The sequence below is a fragment of the Pollicipes pollicipes genome, unplaced genomic scaffold (genome assembly GCF_011947565.3).
Source record: "Pollicipes pollicipes isolate AB1234 unplaced genomic scaffold, Ppol_2.1 Scaffold_5909;HRSCAF=7009_pilon_pilon_pilon, whole genome shotgun sequence".
In the NCBI taxonomy this organism is placed as follows: Eukaryota; Metazoa; Arthropoda; class Thecostraca; order Pollicipedomorpha; family Pollicipedidae; genus Pollicipes; species Pollicipes pollicipes.
The window spans coordinates 197233-218548 of NW_023596778.1; the positions used below are offsets into that span (position 1 = coordinate 197233).

The window sequence follows — 21316 nt, forward strand, 5'->3', positions numbered from 1 at the left end:
CCCGCGCGGGGTCAGGAGCCGCCCCCTCCCAACCTCCGGTTAGGACTCGCTCCGGGCCCTGATCAGGTCAGCGGCCGCCGGGGCCTCCTACGCAGGGTCAGGGGCCACCGCCTCCCCAGCGGCACGTCTGGGTTGACCGGTGCCGTGGCCAGGCCATCAGCATCAGCCCGCTGCCACACCGCCGTCTGCCACATCCACAGCCGGCCGGGCCGCTTTGCTCGCGGAAACCCCAGACAGGCGAACGGCATACGGCCGACGACCTCATAGGAAAAACTAGTTTGGAAGCTTTGGATGACGTTAATGGAAAGTTAAAGGTGGCATAAATATATTTTCTGCAACGCAAATAGCCACCCCCACGCCACTGTGATCGCTGAGGCAGGTGCCCGGGCGAGGGAAATCCACTCAGAAGCTGCCCTTATCCGGGGGCGCAAAAAGCCGACTAATCTCAGTTCCGTGCCAGCATACGCCCACTGTTCGCGTCGGTTGCGTGCCGTCAGTTTAGACAACAGTCAACGCAACGCGATATGTTTATCGCCTTTATCCGCACCAATGATTTACCTCTGAGACCTTGGCTTTACGGCCCAGCACGCTGCAGTCTACGACAGGGGCAAGAAACATCCTCCCTGTCGTGCCTGTCTCCACGACAATATTTATGGCGATCCGTTTCGAAGAAAAACAACGCGTTTCCCTGCCACTGCCAGTGTCAACACAGCTATGGCGACTGTGGCTTGGCGACATCGCAAGCGCGCACTCACGCCATGCACCAGCCACATCAGACCGCCCCGAGGTCTGGCGTAAACAAAGCCTACACCTCACGAGCTCAAACATCGCCTCCAAGACGGCGGCAGCAGCAGCGCCTTAAATCGCTCCAGCTGAGTCATACTCCACGGTTCGCGTCCACCGCCGCCCGGCGCCGAACACGGGGTCATTTGCCGGACCGTCGCCAGCTTGTAGCCCACCTGTCGGCCACCTGACCGCCAGCGCGCCGCGCGGAAGGGGTGACGAGGCATCGGCCGGCCGGGCCTCGCCACGGCGCGCCGGACACTGCGTCACGTGACTGATCGGTGGGGGCGGGGCACTGGCCGGCAGCGGCGGCTCTGCGCCAGATGGGCAGCTCAGACACAACGCCGGGCTAAAACGCCGCCGAGCATTCAGCTACTGACGAGTCTGGGAGTGTGACGTCACACCTCTCAGAGCGCCCGGCGACCCTGCCGCCCGTCTCACCGACAGGAAATGACGTCACCCAACTGATGCAAGCATGTATGGGGGTACGTCGGTAAAAATGCAAACCCTTTCCCGGGCTGCACACTCTGGCTGACAGCGGCCCCGACGGGGTTTCCAGCCGCCTCCTGCTCCCACCACTCCGACCTCGCGTCCGCAGGAACAATGCGCAGCGCCACGAGTCGGCAGCTTTCACGAGACGCGCCGGGTGCCGTCACGGGGCAGGCGCGCCGCCGGCCGTGGCCGTGCGTCACGACCTCGCCCGGCCGCCCGGCCGACACCGCCGCCCGGCCCGGCCCAGCGGTTTCTACACCGGCCGCGCCAGTGATAAGGACCCTTTCGCGGGCTGTTTTTGAGGATGCGGCGCACTGCCAGGCGCCCTGCGCAGCACGTGCGCAACCTGTTTGCTGGATCTTTGAAGGTCAACACGCACATTGCAGGGCTTTGATTTGTGCGATATACGTACCCTCGCGTCAGCGTTACTGCAAAATGAAAAAGGGCATTGCCCAAGCACTGCACTCAAGAATGGAGGGCAGAAACCCAAGGCGCATAAGACGGAGTAAGATATATAAATCAATAGCACTAACCTGGCCAGCAAGATCAGGTAACCTTTAACAAAAAACGCAACTTGACGCCAAAAAAGAAGAAATCGACAGAAGCTCAAGGCCTTTCTTGCTTCCATCACGGTAAACGGACACTCACAACGGGAAAACTGTGGCTCGCTCCGTTCTGCCGGATCTGTCGTACCGTTGGAAACGACGGCACCAATCAGAGCCCGACCAATGCGTGTCTGAGGGCGGATCTGAAACCTACCGAACGCTCCTGTTTTTGCCACCGTTTTTCCGTCGCCACTGGTCAATTCCAGGGCATGCATCAGACACACACAATAAAAATGACCATAAAATGTGATCCGAACCAGGTAAAAAGCTTTGATGCAACCCTCGAATTCAAGCTCTCCACAGCTCTGACACGCCTTTCACTACCGGCTGGCTATCATGTGCCAACCCTGCACGCGCAGCGCGCCCGCCGCATCCGACACCACGAAAACACGGGCCGCCCCGCCACAAAAAGGGCGCGCGTCGCGGCCGCTGGAGCGGCCGGAAGCCCGTGCTGACGGGCGGCAGGGGGTCGCCGGCACCGCACCGGACGCGGCCCGGGGTCAGAGTCCCGCCGGCGGTGTGTGGGGCTCGCCGGCGGCGCTGCACGCCGAGGTCAGGTGAGGCCCCGACGAGTTCACATGGGACGGGTCACCTTCACAGGACACGTGAGGCTAGCAAGCGCGGCGGAGACGCCGGTCAGGCCGAGCAGCGCCAGCGGCTCCGGCTCCAGCCCCGGCCCCGGCCCCGGCGCCGGACCAGTCCCCGGCCAGCTCATGGTCAGGTGGCCGCCGCCGCCGGCACCCTCACGACACCGACCGTATGCGGGCCGACACGGCACGGGCCGGCCGTGCGTCAGGGAGAGACGGAGAGAGAAAGAGAGAGAGCGGCGACGGGAGGCGACTCACCTGCTCCGACCGGCCGCTGCTCGGGACAGCACCACCGACCAGTCTCGCCAGCCCAGCGCCGATCAGCCGGAGCACCTACCGATGCTGCCGGCGACGCGGCCGTCTCCGAGCTCACAGGGCACCGAGCACGCACTGGCGGCAGCCCCGCCGGACCGAGCCGGGCTGGACCGCGGCGTGACTCGGCGCAGTGGGCGGGCCCGCCGCTTCCGTCGCCGGCGCGTGATTTCCGTCTCGGCACCACCGAATCAGCCCGGCCTGGTTCCGGGACCGGGCGGTTCAGTGAACCAGCCTGCATGAATCAGCTCGGAGGCAGGCGCCACCGGAGACAGGCGATCCGTGCAAGACGGCGGCTCCCAGCGCGGCTGTCGCGCTGGGGCCGCTCAGCCGCCCACCGGCCCGGCGCGAGCACGCTCCGGTCCAGCGGCGGCGCCTGACCAGCTGGCGGGCGACCTCGCTCCCGAAAGCCAGCACCGGCGCGGGGCGGGCGAGGGGCGCACGAGGCGCGCCAGACCGACGGTCCGCAGACGGCCGCTGCGTGCGGAGCAGCGCGCTGAACGTCCCTGACGGCGGCGCTGCTGCCCCCTCAGGTCACGTGCGGCCGGCGGCGGCGCGGGGCGGCGCCGCTGGCGTGCCCGGCGCCGCTGCAGCCGCCGCCCAAGGCCCCGATTGGAATCGCCGCCGGCCGGGCCGCCGCGTCGCCCCAAACAGGGCCGTGACGTCACGACACCGGTGGGCAGCGGCGCCGGCGGCCGCACGCCGCGCCGAATGCCGGCACGACAGCGGCGGCGACCTTGATTTCACCGGCGCCCGGTCAGTCGGCCGACCCGATCGGCCGGCCGGCCAGGCAGCGCGCCCCCGAGCGCCGAGAATCCACTCTCGGCCGAGAACGGCGGCCGAGCCGTGGCTGGCGCGCCGTCGGGAGCGGACGGAAGCGGTCCCCGCCGACCGCCGAGTTACGCCGGCCCGCAGAATGGCCTCGATGTGACGCGAGTGCCGCGCATTCTCGTCGTTAGGCTCCGACGCATACTTCTAATTCCTTCCCAGAACGTGGGAGTACCGGCACACTTAACGGGTATACCCGTTACCCTCATCCATTCACGGCTCCCATACTGACTTTTCTGAGGTAGTCAGTTACAACACCTATCGAGCGCTAACGACATATTGGGGCTATCAGAGCTGTCGTTATGCGCAGCTGCGGCCGAGTCGCTGACGCTGGTGCCAGGCCCCGCTATTCTTTGGCACAGCTGGACCTGAATCGCCGCTGCTGCTAGTGTAAGCTGTTCGCAAGTCTCCAGTTCGGCTCCGGATCGGCCCGCGATCAGCACTGGCGCACGGCTGCTACAGACAGGGACACGGGTCGCTACCGACAGGGCCACAAGCCGATACCAACAGGGACACGGGCCACTACAGACAGGGACATGGACCGCTACTGACCTTGAGCGGGGTGGAGCTAGCCTGCACGTCGTCGTCGATGATCGGCGCGGCCGACCATCGTTTGCTGGCGTCGCCGCGGCTGGCCGGCGGCGGGAACTGGGGCAGCGGGCAGATCTGGTTCAGGGCCGGCTCACTGCCCCGCCGTACCTGCGGCGACACGGGGCCGGTCAGCGGCGGTCAGACCGGCCGCGGCGGCCGACGAGAGCGGTCAGCTGTGGACACGCCCGGCACAACGGCAGCGAAAGATGGCCAGTTCTGTGACAGACGGTCGCAGGTGGTCACACACACGACAGATCGCGTGTGTCGGGGACAGGTACAGTAACACATGTTTGTGCCGAGAGCAGGGGCTGTTGCGGGCAAAGCTCACCGAATCACAGGATCGGCCTAGGGCGGGCACAGACGGCCACCGCGTCCGTCAAACAGGTAACAAGTAACACTGTGTCAGGCGGTAACAACGGACATCACATGGTCACACCCTACGACAGCCGACATGATCGACCACCATGAAGAAACCAGCGCGATCAGATCGGCCAGTGGTGGCGATGTGGTTCGACAGCCCGGCCGTAGACGGCTGAGTCAGGCTGACTACGCCCAGCGCCCGGCGGCCGGCGTCGGGCGTACCGCTTTCCCTGCCCTCGCCACCTCCCCCCCCCCCGCAAACACTGGAGTCGGGCCGCAGGCAGGCCCCCCTCGTGTCTCGGCACGCGCCAGGCCGCATCCGTGTCAGCCAGCGGCCGGCGTCGGGCCACGGGCAAAGGGGCCTTCCCTGTCTCACCTCCGCAAACACTGGAGTCGGGCCGTAGGTAGGCCCCCCTCTTGTCTCGGCACAGGCCGGACAGTAGCCGTATTAGCCGGAAGGGCCTCTGACCAAGGAAAGGAGTCGGGCTCGCTCGTCTTCTCCCGAGCGGGCGGCAGACGCGCCCCTCACACGTGGGCACAACACTGGACTTAACTGATACATGGGCGATATCGGCGGCCGACCTTTCAGCACTGCTTCGATCCAAACGGAAATGGGTGGGGGGTCACAAATTGTTGCTGAGGTTTGATTCTTATTTCACAAGGCTGAAATCTGGCTCGTTGCTAGCTGGCCACCCACATATACACAAGAACCTCAATCGGTTGAAAGGTTAGCAGGATCCCCGGCCCAGCCGTGGTCACGTCCAACAGTCGAGAGCCAACCACTCTGAACCAGTGGCAGACGCTGCAGCAGACAACTGAGCTTGGCTGCTCCCGGAGCAAACTTCAGCACACAGTGCTCATGATCTGAGTACTGGGGAGCTTAAATAAGCCATCGGGAGTTGGAGGAAGCTGCAAATAGCATCGACAAGCATGACGAACGTTGGAAGACCTCCTGCAAGCCAGTGAGCAGCGGCCGGTTACGTAGGCGTCTCTGCCTGCGCCAACGCCCGATAGGTTACGACGCTGGCGTTGATCAAATGCAGGCCCCAACCACATGGGAGCTCTAACCATATTCGATGGCTACTATGAGGAATACTGAACCGTCCCAGCACGCGGCATCTCCCACCGATCTAATCCCATCCCGCCTCTGCTTATCGGCACAAAACTTGATGAGATCTTCCCATGAACCCGGTACTTGGCTAAGCGGCACGCCCCGGACCGTAAATCTGTGAAGTGCACCCGGCTGCGACCGCTGCCTGCCGAAGCGGCATTTTTCCCATGGCACAGCGTGACTCATCGGCATCAGAACTGATGGCGCGGCCAGAACTGAGCCCAGCTCACGAGTTCTCACTGCACCGCTGATGTCACGTGGTTATGACGTCACGCTGAGTCTCACTAGCAGACCATTTGGAGACACAAGGGGCATATTTGCGTCACCGCCATACAGGTGGGCCCACGCCTCGGCTGAGCCCCGACCCGTCACACGAGGCGTGGGGCCTTACCACCGCGCGGCCGCGTCACGCAGGCGGGTCCCCGCCTCGGCTGAACCCTGAACCGTCACACAGGGCGCGAGGCTTTCCCGCCACGCGGTCCCGTCACGCAGGAAGGTCCTCGCCCGGCTGAGCCCCGACTTGCCACATGGGGTGCCAGGGCGACCTACCGCCGCGCGGTCCCGTCATGCAGGCGGGTCCCCGCCTCGGCTGAACCCCGACCCGCCACACGAAATGCGAGGCCTTACCGCCGCGCGGCCGGTCTATCCTTACGAAGCCTGAGCCGGAATGTCGTGCTGACAGCACGCATACGGTCCAGTCAAAAATCGCACACCAGGCCAATCAGCCCCTCTTATCAACGAATGGAAGCACGTTTTTTGACGCTAGAGGAAGAGCAGACGCAGGAAAATGGTGTGGAAAATTCACATCAGTGGAACATGCACATTTATCTTTCGGTGAGCCTACCATTGATTCCAAATGACATTCTCGTAGAATTTAAGCTACGAATAGGTGTTACCATTCGAAACAAGTAGATGCCCTAGTTTCTAAAGCGACATGTTGCGCAAGACTTGGTACCTGCAATCATTTATCTGGGGCTGTTGTCACGAAACATTAGAAAAAGTGCACATGAATCTAGAGATTGATATGAATTTTACACACCAAGCCCCAAGACGGTATGGAGTTCTCCACACTAATCCCATACAAAGCGTTCGGCATGCACGCGTAACTCTGCATTTCCAACCTGCAGCAACTACAGCGCATGCCGGCTTCCAAACATTCGCCAAGAAAGCATCGTCACGTCTGAACTCTAACAAGGAAATATTGATAGCAGGTGGCGCCCAGCCGGTGCCAGCAATGTAAAGTTTGCAGGCTACCCGCCTCAGCAAAGCTTCGGTGACACTGATTACATAACTTCGGCTTGCTGGAAGGAACTCACCCGCCGCAACTTATCACGAAAATCGATGGCGTGGATGCAGTTACGGCCCGGTGGCATTTGCTTTGTTGGCCAACATGCGGTATTCGTCCGAGCTTTCTCACCCACGACACCTGTCCTAACAAGCATCAACAGACACAAGATCCCGACACACACACGGCTGCGCGTTGGACGGCGGCCGCCTGCCTCAACAAGGGCACAATCAGCCCAGATCGGAGCGTCCGGACTATGCGCGTCACGCGAAGCGCCCGTCTTTGCCCCGACACAGCGCGGCTCTGTAGATGCTGGAGAATGCCAGGCGATACCCAGACAAGCACTACAGTTAGTGTCAACGTCGGCCGCGGGTCACGTGGGGACCACCGGAACAACGCGATAGCTGAGAACGACCCGAGCAAGAGGTGAGGGGGTTTAGTCGATCTCGAGAGCTTCCCAGTTCCTGCAGACAATGCCGGCCTCCCTAGTACGAACTCAGCGGAGAACGTGCAACTACGCCTCCACACCGGAACCCCGCGAACGCGACCCACTTCAGAGACAGGGCCTGTAAACAAGGGTGATTACCAGTGAAAAATGTACCGTCAGGCCGCCGCATTCTCGGTGAGTTCTTGTTTCGCTCCATCGGACACAATCCCTGAACGCCATCATTAGTTCTCCTTGTGATCGCCAGATGGCAAATAGGCTGTCACGGCCTTCTTTAGCAGCGTCAACCCGCCAGACGGCCACCTGCAGACGTGGCGGAAAAGGCAGCACGTGGACCAGTGCACCTCCGCAGGTGCTTTGATTGTTTTGCCTTCAGCTTGCCACGAAAATACCCGCCGCGTTGTGACTTTGCATTCTGGAAGCCGAAGCCATTCACACCGGGGAACTGAATGAAGACGGGTTCGCAACACAGCGGTCTATTTTACCACTGCCAATGACTGCCAATGACACCCACAGCCCATAAAGTCTCACGAGCGGGCCCAGCAGCGGCCCAAGCTCCAGCAACAGGAGCACGACCTTGACCCGCGCCGGCTGCCGACGGCGCTCATAACAGCGTACCACTTAGCTCGGCCGGCGGACCGCAGACGGTCACGATCGGCTCTAACACCCGCGCCCAACCGAGCCTGTCCTCGCTGCCGCGCCGGGCGCGGCGTGCTCCAGCGGGCCGCCGCTGCCCGGCCGGCGGACCGCAGACGGTCAGGACCGGCTCTAGTACCCGCGCCCGACCGAACCTGTCCTCGCTGCCGCGCCGGGCGCGGCGTGCTCCAGCGGGCCGCCGCTGCCCAGCCGGCGGACCGCAGACGGTCAGGACCGGCTCTAACACCCGCGCCCGATCGGGCCCGTCCTCGCTGCCGCGCCGGGCGCGGCGTGCTCCAGCGGGCCGCCTCTGCCCGGGCCGGCCGAGAGCGCCGGCCGCAGCCGCGTGACCGGCACGCTGAAGGTGCGGTCTGCGGTCGGCCGGCGCGCAGGACCGGCTGTGTTTTATCAGCAGAGGTTACGACCGGACAGTCACGTCCCACAGCTGAAATACAGGCAGAAGCTCGCAGGGGAGGTCTAACAGACTTGAAGAAGGCAGTGAACCATGAATGGACCAGTTCGAAATGGAGTATGGTATCTTCAGAATAACGGTGATATGCTATACGCTAGTGAAGGCGTTTTAAATCGGCAATCTTTCTTTTGCCAAGGACCAATTGTCCGGTTCAACCAAACAGAAAACTATTCCATTCGCACTGCCTTTCTATCCCATTTAATTTTTCTACCAGATTATCTGTGCATAAGTCGACCACAGGAACTAGAACCAGACGAGCACAGCTCGCCGCTAGGATAGCGCTTTCTAAATTTGTTGACGGGAAGGCAAGACTTTCCTCGTATGCAGTTCTTTCCTAAGCTGTCGGGCTTTACCGGCGGCTTTTCTGGTAATTTTAGCTCCATATATGTGTGTGAGGCGGGGGGGGGGGGGGAGGAGGCAAGAATGCGGACGCCCCAAGTGACGCAAAGCTCCATTCATGTTCACCGTCACCAAAATGCCCGGGTTTCACCCAAGCCCCCCCCCCCCCCCCGGCTCAGCTCCCCAGGAAGCAACGAATCAGTCACCTCACCCATCTGGGGTAAGCACGTATGCTCCTGCTCCAGCCAACACCCCTTCCCTCAGCTCCCCAAGAGGCGACGAATCAGCCGTCTCGCCCACCTGGAGTAAGCAAGTGTGCCCTTGCTCCAGCCCCCCCAGAAGGCCACGAACCGGCCGCCTCACCCACCTGGAGTGAGCACGTGTGCTCCTGCTCGCCGGTGACCTCGATGTCGACCCGCGAGAACGGCTGGAACTTGTGGTCGCCATTCTGCAACAGACCACACCCGTCAGAAGCCTGGCTGGGGAGTACACTCAACGCACGCGGGCGCCGGCTGCGTGTTCAAACAGATCGGAGAGCTGTCCTCGGCACGAGCGTTTCAGCGGGCCTCACGTCACGTTCAGCTGATCGCGCACGAGCGCCGCTGGCACAAACGCGCCGCAGACGTGCCTAAATCATTCAGCATCTAGAACAGCGCCGTCGTTAGCACGTGAGCGACATGCGGCCGCCTGCTGCCTTCGGCCGATCAGACAGTAGCAAGGTCGGCCTGTGTCAGCCGAGCTGCACATGAGAACTGTCGCCGCCAATACCGGAACGATACGGATACGGCATTAGTTTTAGATGAGAGACGGGGTGAGGGTGGGGGGGGGGGGGGGAACTGAAAAAATAACCGGCCGGCCCCTCCTGCCAACCACTCAGCGTACCGGCGAGCCGACTGCATGCGCGGCTGATCGCGCAGCTGCCGTAACGCCGACGGATCATCAGTCGCTCTTCTGTCCCGTGCAGACGTCTGCCGACTGCCATTGACCCCGCTGCTGCGCCGCTGCGCCGAACCTTGTGCGTTGGTACACCATCGCCGGGTCTGTGCGGACCGCGGGGCTCGGCAAACTGCACAGACCAATGGACGCGCTCAGCCGAGTTCAGCTCAGCTGCGCAGAGTTCGGCGCCCAGCCGCACACATCGGCCGCCGCGCCGCTGGCCATTCCATCAGGCCACTCCCTCGGCGGCTTTTTCGCTAGTCCGAGTCAACGATCGGCTCGGCCGGCGAAAAACGCGGCGGTGGGAAGGCACGGCACCGGAGGTGCGGCCTGGGAGCGCGCCGAGCGGCCGCCTTGCCTCCCGAGAGGACCGCCACCATGCGACCATCCCCACCGGCCATGCAGCGAGAGAGCCGTCACCCTCGCGCCCGCCTCTGCCGTCACAGCCGCCCGCCGCAGGCCCTCGCCGGCCTCACCACCTCCACCGGTCGCCGTCGCCCGGCCGGCCGTTCTTTAATAGCCGCCACACGGCGCCGGCGTGATGGATGGTGGCGGGCGTCGCCGCCTCAGACGGCCGCGCGCGGCACCGGACCGCCGCGCCGCGCCGCGCCGGTCCCGGCGGCACGAGGACGGCCGCCGCGCCGGTCCCGGCGGCACGAAGACGGCCGCCGCGCCGGTCCTGCCGCTGCCCTGACCTCGCGCGGACGCGAGCGGCAGCGGCTGGCGAGAGGTCCGGCCGCCGCCGCGCCGCCCGAAGCGACGCACTGTCGCCGCGATCTGAGAACACCGACCGCTGTTTCCAGCCATTTGGAGACCGGCTCCCGCAAACTTCTCTGCCTGCCCACTCCGATTTCACGCCGCTGGTTTTACGCGCCCCTGGCTAAGTGCGGCCAATGACTCTGGTCCGGCACCTCTGGCACGTGGGAGAGCTTAACCACAACACAGGCTGCTATGGTGCCACATTCAGCAAGGTGACCCTGACCCTGGAAATCTCAGGTAAACGGTACACTCACTGAAATGTTCCGCTGCTAATGACCTGACATGGAACTACGACATCAGATGCACAGATTATACTTTCAACGAATTACTCGATCAAAAGAACAACCAGACCAGTCCACCTTCGCTCAATGGTCTTAGCAATTCAGTAATGCAGGGACATCAAACAGCCCGCATTTATCTTGACTGACGGGTGAATGGGAACAGTATGTGTGCATTCTAAGGCAAAATGTATCCCACTGACAAGATACATTCATCCTGATCTGAAGCCGACAGGCTCTTCATCGGCTCAACAAAAGCCACATTAGCAGAGCGTAGCCTTCCGCCCGCCGTCGTCCGCGTTGTGACGCGTCACACCGCAGCTGCGACGTCACGGGCCGCGTCACGCTCTCTAGCGCCACGCTCTCGTTATCTGGCAGCGGCCGGCTCACGCGGTCCGGAGACGCCGCCATACCCCAGAGGCGGCCGATCGCCGGCCGCGGCCCCGTGTCGCAACAGGCCGGCGTCCACGAGCGGCGAGGAGTGGCCGGGGCTGCCGGGCTCGGCGCCGCCGCCCGCCACACCGCGACGGGCGCCAACGTGCGCCGAGACCGGACGAGCGGGCCATTGTGGCGGTGACACCCGCCAACTGGCCCGTCGGCAGGCCCGTCAGGAGCAGCGCGGTCATCGCGGCCAGTCCATGGGACCAGCAGGCTACTGTGGCGGTGACTCCCGTCGACTGACCCGTCGGCGAGCCCGTCAGGGGCGGCGCGGTCATCGCGGCCAGTCCACCCGGCCAACAATAACGAGGTTAATAGCCGGGCGAACTTGAACTGGAACAGGTTTTTGTCATCGACGGAAAAAAACATGGCCCCAAAGCTTGACGACAGCGACAGTGCATACGTGAACGGACAGGGTAATAAAACACACCGGGTCCAGCGGGCGAGATTGCGCCGTCACTCTCTCAGGCGCATGGCTGGGGATTGGAAACTACACGTCCAAGGGCTGCTATTCTTGGCAGCTTAAGCCCCGAGAATGGAAAGGCTCTCTCTCTCTCAAGCTAATAAGGTCAACCGCGTCCTCAGCGGGCGCCATGTCTTTCCAGCCACGTCCTCAGCGGGCGCCGTGTCCAGCCACGTCCTCAGCGGGCGCCGTGTCTATTCAGCCACGTCCTCAGCGGGCGCCGTGTCTATTCAGCCCGCACGCGTGTCAGACGCTCCGTGCTCCTTAGCAGCCGGCAATGTGACGAGATGAGGTTGCATGTCGCGCAAACGAGAAGCCGCGGGATTCAATTGCATATTTTTCTGCACGTCTTCCGAGAGTAATTAACGTCCCAGTCATGCCGGAGAGCGAAAGCAAATTGCTGCTATTAACCACGGCCGTAAAGCCGCATGGCAGCAATAGCCGGGTGCTGCCGGGCATGAAAACGGTCGAAACTATGCGCAGTCCAAGGGCCAATTCAAGGTATCTGCCGACGGGGATCAAGCCAGGCAATCGGCTCTCCTCGATGCGCACGCCAGTTGAATTTTGATTAGCCCATGTGCAATGCTACCTAAACATTGCATGTAAAATCTGGCTACGCATGATGCAGGAACCGTTGGCAGACAACGGAATGTGTCAAAGAAAAGGTCATGACTATCTCTGCCCAAATCAGACTCAACAACCCTCGAGAGAGCCCTCCGAGTCAAGGGCACCTGCATGTGACACGACGCGACACCTGCATCTATCACTGCGTTCCAGCTCCGTCCACGTCCCGACCGGTTCACCTCAGGACTCCCGAATGTCCAGCAGCACGTGCGAGCGAGCCGGGACTCGTGTGTGACCCCTGCCAACGTGGGCGCCCTCCGGCAGCACGTGCGAGCGAGCCAGGACTCGTGTGTGACCCCTGCCAGCGCGGGCACCCTCCAGCAGCACGTGCGAGCGAGCCGGGACCCGTGTGTGACCCCTGCCACCGTGGGCGCCCTCCAGCAGCACGTGCGAGAGAGCCGGAATCCACGTGTGACCTCTGCTACCGCGGCGCCCTCCGGCAGATGCGCGGCGGCGCCGGGATCTGTGTGATCTCTGCTACCGATAATGCGACCACTGGCGGCGATAGGCCGGTCGGAGGAGCAGGCCGCACCATTCATCACCGTTCGCCTGCCGCTGGAACGAGGCCGCGGCCTGTCATCGGCCCGCGCCCCACCTGGCAGCCTGGGACGGCCTGGGCTGACGCTGAGGCTGAGGCTGAGACTGAGACTGAGACTGAGGCTGAGGCTGAGGCTGAGGATGGGCCTGGGTTGAGGCTAAAGCTAAGATTCTAAGTGACGTCACGTAGATTAGAACATTATTGGTGCGCCGCGAATACACCCTCAGAGCAGCCGGCGCAACGGGACATCGCGGTAATTGATTGAGGCACGGATCTCGTCCGGGAGGGAGGGGGGGGGGGGGGGGCGTCGCGAGCGCGGGCCGTCGGCTACTGACAACGCGGTTAACGTCTGCCCGAAATGGATGTCGTCCGTTATCCTCCATAACAGATGAAAGATCGACGTGCGGCGAAAGGTGTCTGGCCATTAGCGCTTGACAGCTGTAGGACCACAGACAAACCCGAGCGACAGTGCCACAAAAACAAAGACAAAACAGAAGGCGAATATGCGGTGGTCGTCCACTTCTTCACACAACGGCCTCTACTTCTTCAGCCCAGCAGGTACACAGTGCATCATCAGCAATACGAGCAGCCGAAGATAGACTTAACGACCCCACTTTCAAAACATGACAGGACAGCCACGTGAAAACCTGCACCGTGCTAAATGACACGAGTCCTGGCCGCAAAAAAACCGGGCAGGTAAAACGAGGGGTCCAGTTGAGGCATGCAGTGTGAATTTATTACAAGTTTCACCAGTGTCCAGTCAGCGTCCGACCCAGACCAGCTGGAAGTCCAGACCAGTGCCCGACCCAGACCGGCTGGAAGTCCAGACCAGCGCCCGACCCAGGCCGGCTGGAAGTCCAGACAAGCGCCCGATCCAGACCGGCTGGAAGTCCAGACCAGCGCCCGATCCAGACCGGCTGGTAGTCCAGACGACAGGAGACCGAGAATCTGACGCCACTGTCCAGAATGACGCCATGCTGGCCTCTCGTTGATCCCAAGACAGGACTTGGCGGCGCCAAGGATTAGGTAGAGCGGAACACAAGGTCACGACCCGACTCCCCCCTCCCCCCTGGAACCGCGGGTCCGGCGCACGGGACAGCCGCGCAGACAGACGTCCGCCGCGGCCAGCCACGTGTCTGCTGATCCGCCCAGCCAAACACGACACGACGTCACGGCAAGCCAGCGACACCGGCAGCCACGGCGCCGAACATTCCCACGTCCGTCTCAGGACCGCGAAATCCGCGCCGTCGCGCTGCCGAATCAGCCGCACAGCGCTGACATTCCGTGTCATCCGCCGTCACACGGCACCCCGCAGAAGCCCGTCACACCCGGACCGTGCGACCGGGGTCACTGGCGGCCAATGCCTCTCGCGGACAGCGCCGCTCGCCTGATTGAAACAGCCCTTGCCCGTTAAGGCACGCGCCGAGAGCCGCCCATAATTTAGTCAAAACAATTACACCGCGGCTAATAAATAACTCTGGAAGGCGACCAGCGACGAGCGGTGAAGCGGAGTGCGCCATCACCATCAGCCGTCGACAGGAGGCGAGACAACGCCCCAGATGGGCGTGGCTCGCGCAGCGCTGACGCCCGCACCGCCCCGCGGCTTTACACCGGCCGCCGCCGCGCCTCCAATCGGCGTCCCCTCGGTCACCGCTCTAATCGTAGCGGACGCCAAGCACAGTCGAAGGCTTGTTCACAGTGCAAAACACCGTGAAAATGGGCCGGAGCGACGACGCACGAACGGGCGCAACTAGACGGGAATATCATTGTCTCTGCTCCCGAATACTGATGGTTTGCGAGGCTCGGCTGTGCTAGGGCCGCCCACATGGAATGACATTCATTTAAACTGCTCGGTATTTGAATGGCATCTTCCAAGGGCACATGAGCTCATGGCTTTCATTCGGGCTCATTCAAGGTCTCACTTCTCAGCCAAACGTATTTGCATTTGGTGCGCAATGATTCCAGGTCTCCACCCCGTCATCCGCTCGACCGAGGCCCGGGGCAGCGTTTACAAATGAGGCTCCCGCAATCACCTTCACAGCTCACTGAAAGCAGCAGCGGCTCGTCTGGCGCTCTGAGGAACCCTGAGGCGCCGGCTGGGCTTCTGCGTCAGGTCGCCCTCGACCCCGGCCTCTTCATCTTCGGCTGTCGCCCGCGGACGGACCCGCCACTCAGTCCGACCTCGGCCTGACTTCAAACGGCCGCCGCCCGGAAGTGACCCCTTCCGGCCACACTGGGCGGCGTGCGAGAGCCGTCGCGACTGCGGGCTGGCACCAAAGAAACGGCGACGTCACCACCAGCAAGAAGAGTCGCAGCGCGCGGCCGCCGCGCTCCGGCTGTCGCCGACAACGCCGACGGCGCAGACGTGGCTTCCTTGGAGGCGACCACCGATTAACGCGGCACCAGAGCACTGGGGAGTCCGGCCGAAGCGCCGAGGAGTCCGGACGTAGCGCCGGGGAGTCTGGCCACAGCGCCGGGGAGTCCGGACGCGGCGCCGGGGAGTCCGGCCACAGCGTCGAGGAGTCCAGACACGGCGTCGAGGAGTCCGGACGCAGCGCCGGGGAGTCTGGCCGCAGCGCCGGGGAGTCCGACCGCAGCGCCGTGGAGTCCGGCCACAGCGTCGAGGAGTCCGGACGCAGCGCCGTGGAGTCCGGCCGTAGCGCTGGGGAGTCCGGCCGCAGCGCTGGGGAGTCCAGACGCAGTGCCTTGCGCAACCGTCGCCGCATCGCCGTCGCTCGACTCCGCTGCGCCACAGACGGCCGCTCGGCCGGCAGTCAGCTGGCTGACGCGTGACTGGCGACATGCGACGCTAAATAGCTGCGCACGAGCAGGACGCGGGCGGCGCCCCGCCGGCTGGCACGCGTCGCGGGCCGTGTTTGTTCGGTGGCGGCAGGCTCGGCGCAGCGGGAGGCAGGTGCCGCACACACGCCAGTCACGTGCGCCGTCAAGTGGCGTTTCTCCGCGCGCAGGGCCCGCCGTCAGCACGCGCCAGAGGCGTTCGCCCGAAATCGTGCCGCTGGGAGGGCTGGTGGTCGGAAAGCAGCCGTTCCTCCGGCCCAGCCGACAGAGACTTGGGTAGCAGCCGCTCCCCCGGCCCCACCGACAGAGGGTCACTTAACAGCGATCACCCTCCCCCCCCCCCCCCCACTCCCCGCGGCGGCGAAGCCGAAGGCTGACTGCCCTGTCGGCTGCGTTGACGTTTGAGCCGGCAAAATGTACCGTATCGGCGACATGCCATCGAGGGCTGTCGTGGGAGCCGGCGGTGCAGCTTACGACCGCGCGGCGCGCAGCGGTCAGAGCCGCTGGCCCGTCAACGGCCGCTCCCACACGAATCCGGCAGCTGCGCCGGGCCGCTGTCACGCCGCCTCCAGATGGCCCACGGCTACCGCACCGACTCCCGGCGCGGCCCGTCAGGCAGCCGGGCGTCCTGACCACTCCTGACGTCCACGACAGGACTGGTGGACGTCACCTCCGTGGTCACTTCCGAGCGGCTGGGAGCAGCTCCTGGCCACTCATGGTGTTCACACCAAGACTGGCAGGCCTCTCCGTGCGTCTCCGAGCGACTGCTGCCCCAGAGGGGCTGCCGAAAGTGACCGCCTCGGGAGCTTTGGAGAGCTTTGGAGAGCAACACACACGTGAACGAACACCCTATCACGGTCTCGCGGCTCGGAGTGGTGGGGGGGGGGGGGGGGGGGGCTGGTACCTGACGGCTCGGTTAAGGCTGACCAGGCCACGTCGGCACGGCCGGGTAGCGCCTCATCCAGCAATGAAGTCCTCGCCCAGGCGGTCCGCTCGCAGCCGTAGACAGCAAAGACGGCGCTGGCGCACCGAAATGCGTGTGAACTTTATCACGCGCGTGACTCCGGAGACCCCACTGGCTTAAGATAACACCCACGAACTGAGCGCCTCGTCCAACGTCCGCACATCCAAGGAGTCGTGCATTTGTCCCATGACAAACTAACGGCGACGCCGCCGACGTTCCACGAAGTGGAGCTCGCCGTGTAGCTCTGCGCACCACATTTTACGTTGCACGCCGCTGAGGCTGCGGAGGTCGGTATGCAGATTACCGCATGACCTCTGCCATACTGCAGAGCGCGTAGGAGATAACAGGTACCCGCGTCTGGCCAGCGCACCCACCGGCCTCAGCGAGATAACTGTAGTCGGGTTTCTCTCGCGCACGCAAAAACATCTGCTCGATTTTTATCGTCGAGCGCGACACCGTGCCATTTCACCCTCGGCTTTCACCCAGATTCGGAGCATGATGCACACGCTACAGACCGCACGATACTGAAGAATCAAACCACAACTACAGCTAGAAGGCTCAAGTGTCTCCCCCCCCCCCCCGCAAACGCCCGAAAAACGAACAGAACTTGACCGATCGTGGTCACCCAGCGTAGCCGCGACCCTGCTGACACGTGGCCCCGTCACGACGACCCCAGCGCGGTCACGTGACAGGCGCCGGCGCGCCGCTGTCAGCCGTGCCATTGGGGCTTTTACGACGCACTCAGCTGCTGAGGCTATATGGTGTCGCTGCCTCTCACCCTGGCAGGAAGGGCGGGCACCGCAGGGAATCGAACCCCGCGGTGCCCGCTGTCGGCCGGTGCTCCAGTTAATCCACGCTCACGGACCGACCGGCCGCCGGAGGGTCCGACCTTGCAGGCCGCTGCGGCACGGCTCCACACGCTCTGGCTCCCACGGGCCGTGAACTCAGTCCGTGGTTGAAGGTCCGTGAACTCAGCAGACGGCAGCCGGAGCAGCCGGCGGCGGCGCTCTCACCGGTACGCTGCTCCTCCGCAGGCCCGTACCAGCCACTTCACCCAACATCAACAGCGAGGCTACGAACATCCTTTGTAACGAAGCAGAGCACCGCTCCCACATGACATCAGCATGAGACGTGTTACAAGCGCGCGCAGCCAGCACCGCCGCGCCCATTTCACCCGCCTCTCCGACGCGCGCCCGCAGGCCCGGACGGCGCGCGCGAGCGCCTCACGTCTCCGTCCGCCCCCTCGAGAGCCGGCCGCCTGGCTGCGGCTGGAAAGCGTGCACGGTCGCGCGCGCCGGGACGAAACCGGCGAAGACCGGCCGACTGCCCTTCGGCCGCTGGTTGGCCTCGGCGACCCGTGACGACCGATCGTGTGACACGTGATGGTCTTATCGCGTCAACAAACTCGCTGACATTCTTACACGGAATGCTGTGGCGAGGACCGTCCGGGCATTCGTCCTTCCACCTATCGCCTGCCGTCCGCTAGCCAGGGTATCGCGAGCGAAACACCCACGCCATCGCGGAGACGAAGCCGTGCACGTGCAACCCGCACCGCCAACGCAGAACATCCCCATGATCCCATTTCAGGCACCCGTCTACACCCTGGATAATTGCCCTTAACGGCAGCATTGCATACACACCCCAGATAATTGCCCTCCACAGCAGCGTTGCATACAGGGTCCATGTTCCAGCACACATTACATGTTCCAGCACACATTACATGTTCAAGTACGCATTACATGTTCCAGTACGCATTACATGTTCCAGCACACATTACATGTTCCAGTACGCATTACATGTTCCGGAACACATTACATGTTCCAGAACACATTACATGTTCCAGTACGCATTACATGTTCCAGCACACATTACATGTTCCAGCACACATTACATGTTCAAGTACGCATTACATGTTCCAGTACGCATTACATGTTCCAGCACACATTACATGTTCCAGTACGCATTACATGTTCCAGAACACATTACATGTTCCAGAACACATTACATGTTCCAGCACGCATTACATGTTCCAGCACACATTACATGTTCCAGCACACATTACATGTTCAAGTACGCATTACATGTTCCAGTACGCATTACATGCTCCAGCACACATTACATGTTCCAGTACGCATTACATGTTCCAGTACGCATTACATGTTCCAGCACACATTACATGTTCAAGTACGCATTACATGTTCCAGTACGCATTACATGCTCCAGCACACATTACATGTTCCAGTACGCATTACATGTTAAAGTACGCATTACATGTTCAGGCAGCGCCAGACTCGGCTTTACACGAAGACAAGCACCGTAACGCCAAGAAGCTTTCGTAAACGAAGCTTGTCCGCTAACGCCCCGGAGCGCGTCCCTGCACAACAGTCGGGATTTTCGCAGGTGCACGGGAGTCGTATGAAGTCACCAACGGGACCGCAACTGGTCGACCTACCCATACATGGAGCGACCTCGCCAGCCGCAGTCCGCACAGCAGGAGCACTGCTGCCGTCGGCATGTCTGTCGAGACCGAGGTCATGTCGAGAGGTGCACTTCTCCTCCAAAGCCATTGCAAGCTGCATTGCAAGCGCATTATCGTGCCAATGTTTTCATTACCTGTTGGACAGTCTAGATATATCGACATCGAAGACTGGTGATGCAATCATCTTTTTCGACTGCACAACCATTCAGAATTCGTATTTTTCTCGCATCCTGCCGCAGCCACAGTCGTGGCAGCCCATTACGAAATGGACGACCACATGGAGGCACAACATCATACAAGACAACACCGCTGTAAATGGTCGCACTCCGGACAGACCCAAAACAGAAACCCGCCATCCTCTACGTGGCGGGGGGGGGGGGGGGGGAGAAAATGCATCCTGGCCGGATCAATACGTCAGCGTTATGCCGGTTATCAGGGGTATAATGGAGCCGCGACGGCGGAACAGTTGGGACCCGCAACGGCTGAAGGCGTGTCCGTCCGCGCAACCACAAGAATAGCCCCTTTTCCACCAGGGTAGTCTTTGTCACATCCGCCCATTTATCCGGGAAGCAGCTGGCGCCACATGTAGCCGACCCTACCGCCAGACCCACGTCTGGTCCGCTTCCGCCCGGTCGGAGCCGGAGCCGGAGCTAGACTCGGAGCCGGAGCAGAGGCCAGAGTTACGGCCGGAGTCAGAGCCAGTCACAGCCGGAGTCAGAGCCAGAGCCAGAGCCAGAGCCGGAGCCGGAGCCAGAGCTTGAGCCGGAACGGGAGCAGAGGCCGGAGTTGGGACCGGAGTAAGAGCCGGAGTCGGAGCCAGAACCAGAGTCAGAGCCAGAGTCGGAGCTGGAGCTTGTCGCTGACGCTCATGGCCAGCCGCCGCCTCAGCTCGCGACTCGACACGGACCGTCACGCCTCCCACACCAGGCCGGACGCGGCGGTCAGCGCGGCTTTAGCGCCGCCGCCGCCGCCACCGCCGTGTCGGTGCACGGTCGAACAGCAGTCTATCCAATTTCGCATTGCGGAGTGCTTCCCGTTCTTTGCAAGTCGTTTTCACACCATCCGCTGGCCGCAGACGTCGCGGTGTCATCACAGACGGCCTCGTAACAGGTCAGTCGTGAGGCGCTGCAGCTGGCTTCTCCCGGCGGAATGTTCACTTTCACGCTCATGGCCCTCAGAACGGCATCGAAAAAATCGTTCTTTGCTACAGGTGCTGCCCACCGCGTCCTGGACTGCTCACGGTCGTAGGCTACCGCAGCCAGCCGCAGCCGTGCTGCTCGGGCTGGTGGGAGGCTACCGCAGCCCTGCTGCTCGGGCTAATGAGTGGCTACCGCAGCCCTGCCGCTCAGGCTGGTGGGTGCCTATCGCAGCCAGCCGCAGCCGTGCTGCTCGGGCTGGTGGGTGCCTACCGCAGCCCTGCTGCTCGGGCTGGTGGGTGCCTACCGCAGCCCCGCCTCTCGGGCTGGTGGGTGGCTACCGCAGCCCTGCTGCTCGGGCTGGTGGGTGGCTACCGCAGCCAGTCGCAGCCGTGCTGTTCGGGCTGGTGGGTGCCTACCGCAGCCCCGATGCTCGGGCTGGTGGGTGGCTACCGCAGCCCTGCCGCTCAGGCTGGTGGGTGGCTACCGCAGCCCTGCTGCTCGGGCTGGTGGGTGGCTACCGCAGCCCTGCCGCTCAGGCTGGTGGGTGCCTACCGCAGCCCCGATGCTCGGGCTGGTGGGTGGCTACCGCAGCCCTGCTGCTCGGGCTGGTGGGTGGCTACCGCAGCCCTGCCGCTCAGGCTGGTAGGTGGCTACCGCAGCCCCGCTGCTCGGGCTGGCGCAGTCAGCCGCAGCCATGCTACTCGGGCTGGTAGGTGGCTACCGCAGCCCCGCTGCTCGGGCTGGTAGGTGGCTACCGCAGCCCCGCTGCTCGGGCTGGTGGGAGGCTGGCGCAGTCAGCCGCAGACGCGCTGCTCTGGCTGGTGGGAGGCTGGCGCGGTCAGCCGCAGCCGCGCTGCTCGGGCTGGTGGCACCCGACCGGTCCGTGGTGCCGCCCAGCGCGGAAGCCGTGCCACGGGAGCGGACGGTCGTCACGACCCAATCAGCTGGCGAGCACGAGCCGTGCAGCGTAGACTCACGAGCGACGAGTCAGCCGACAGTGGCAGGCAGAGGCGAGCAGCTCTCTACAAAGGCAGTCTGGCAGACAGCAAACCA

The 21316-nt window shown here is 63.0% G+C and overlaps 1 protein-coding gene across 1 annotated transcript in view; it reads right to left on the minus strand.

Moving 5' to 3' along the window:
* The window catches only part of LOC119104129 (partitioning defective 3 homolog), a 54667-nt gene that overhangs the window by 14499 nt on the left and 18852 nt on the right, over positions 1 to 21316 (minus strand). Inside the window, exons 3-4 of the mRNA XM_037227814.1 lie at positions 9214 to 9294; positions 4160 to 4306 (exon numbers count right to left, since the gene is read on the minus strand). Of these exons, the coding sequence (XP_037083709.1) occupies positions 4160 to 4306; positions 9214 to 9294 (228 nt within the window). The remainder of the gene's footprint in view (positions 1 to 4159; positions 4307 to 9213; positions 9295 to 21316) is intronic.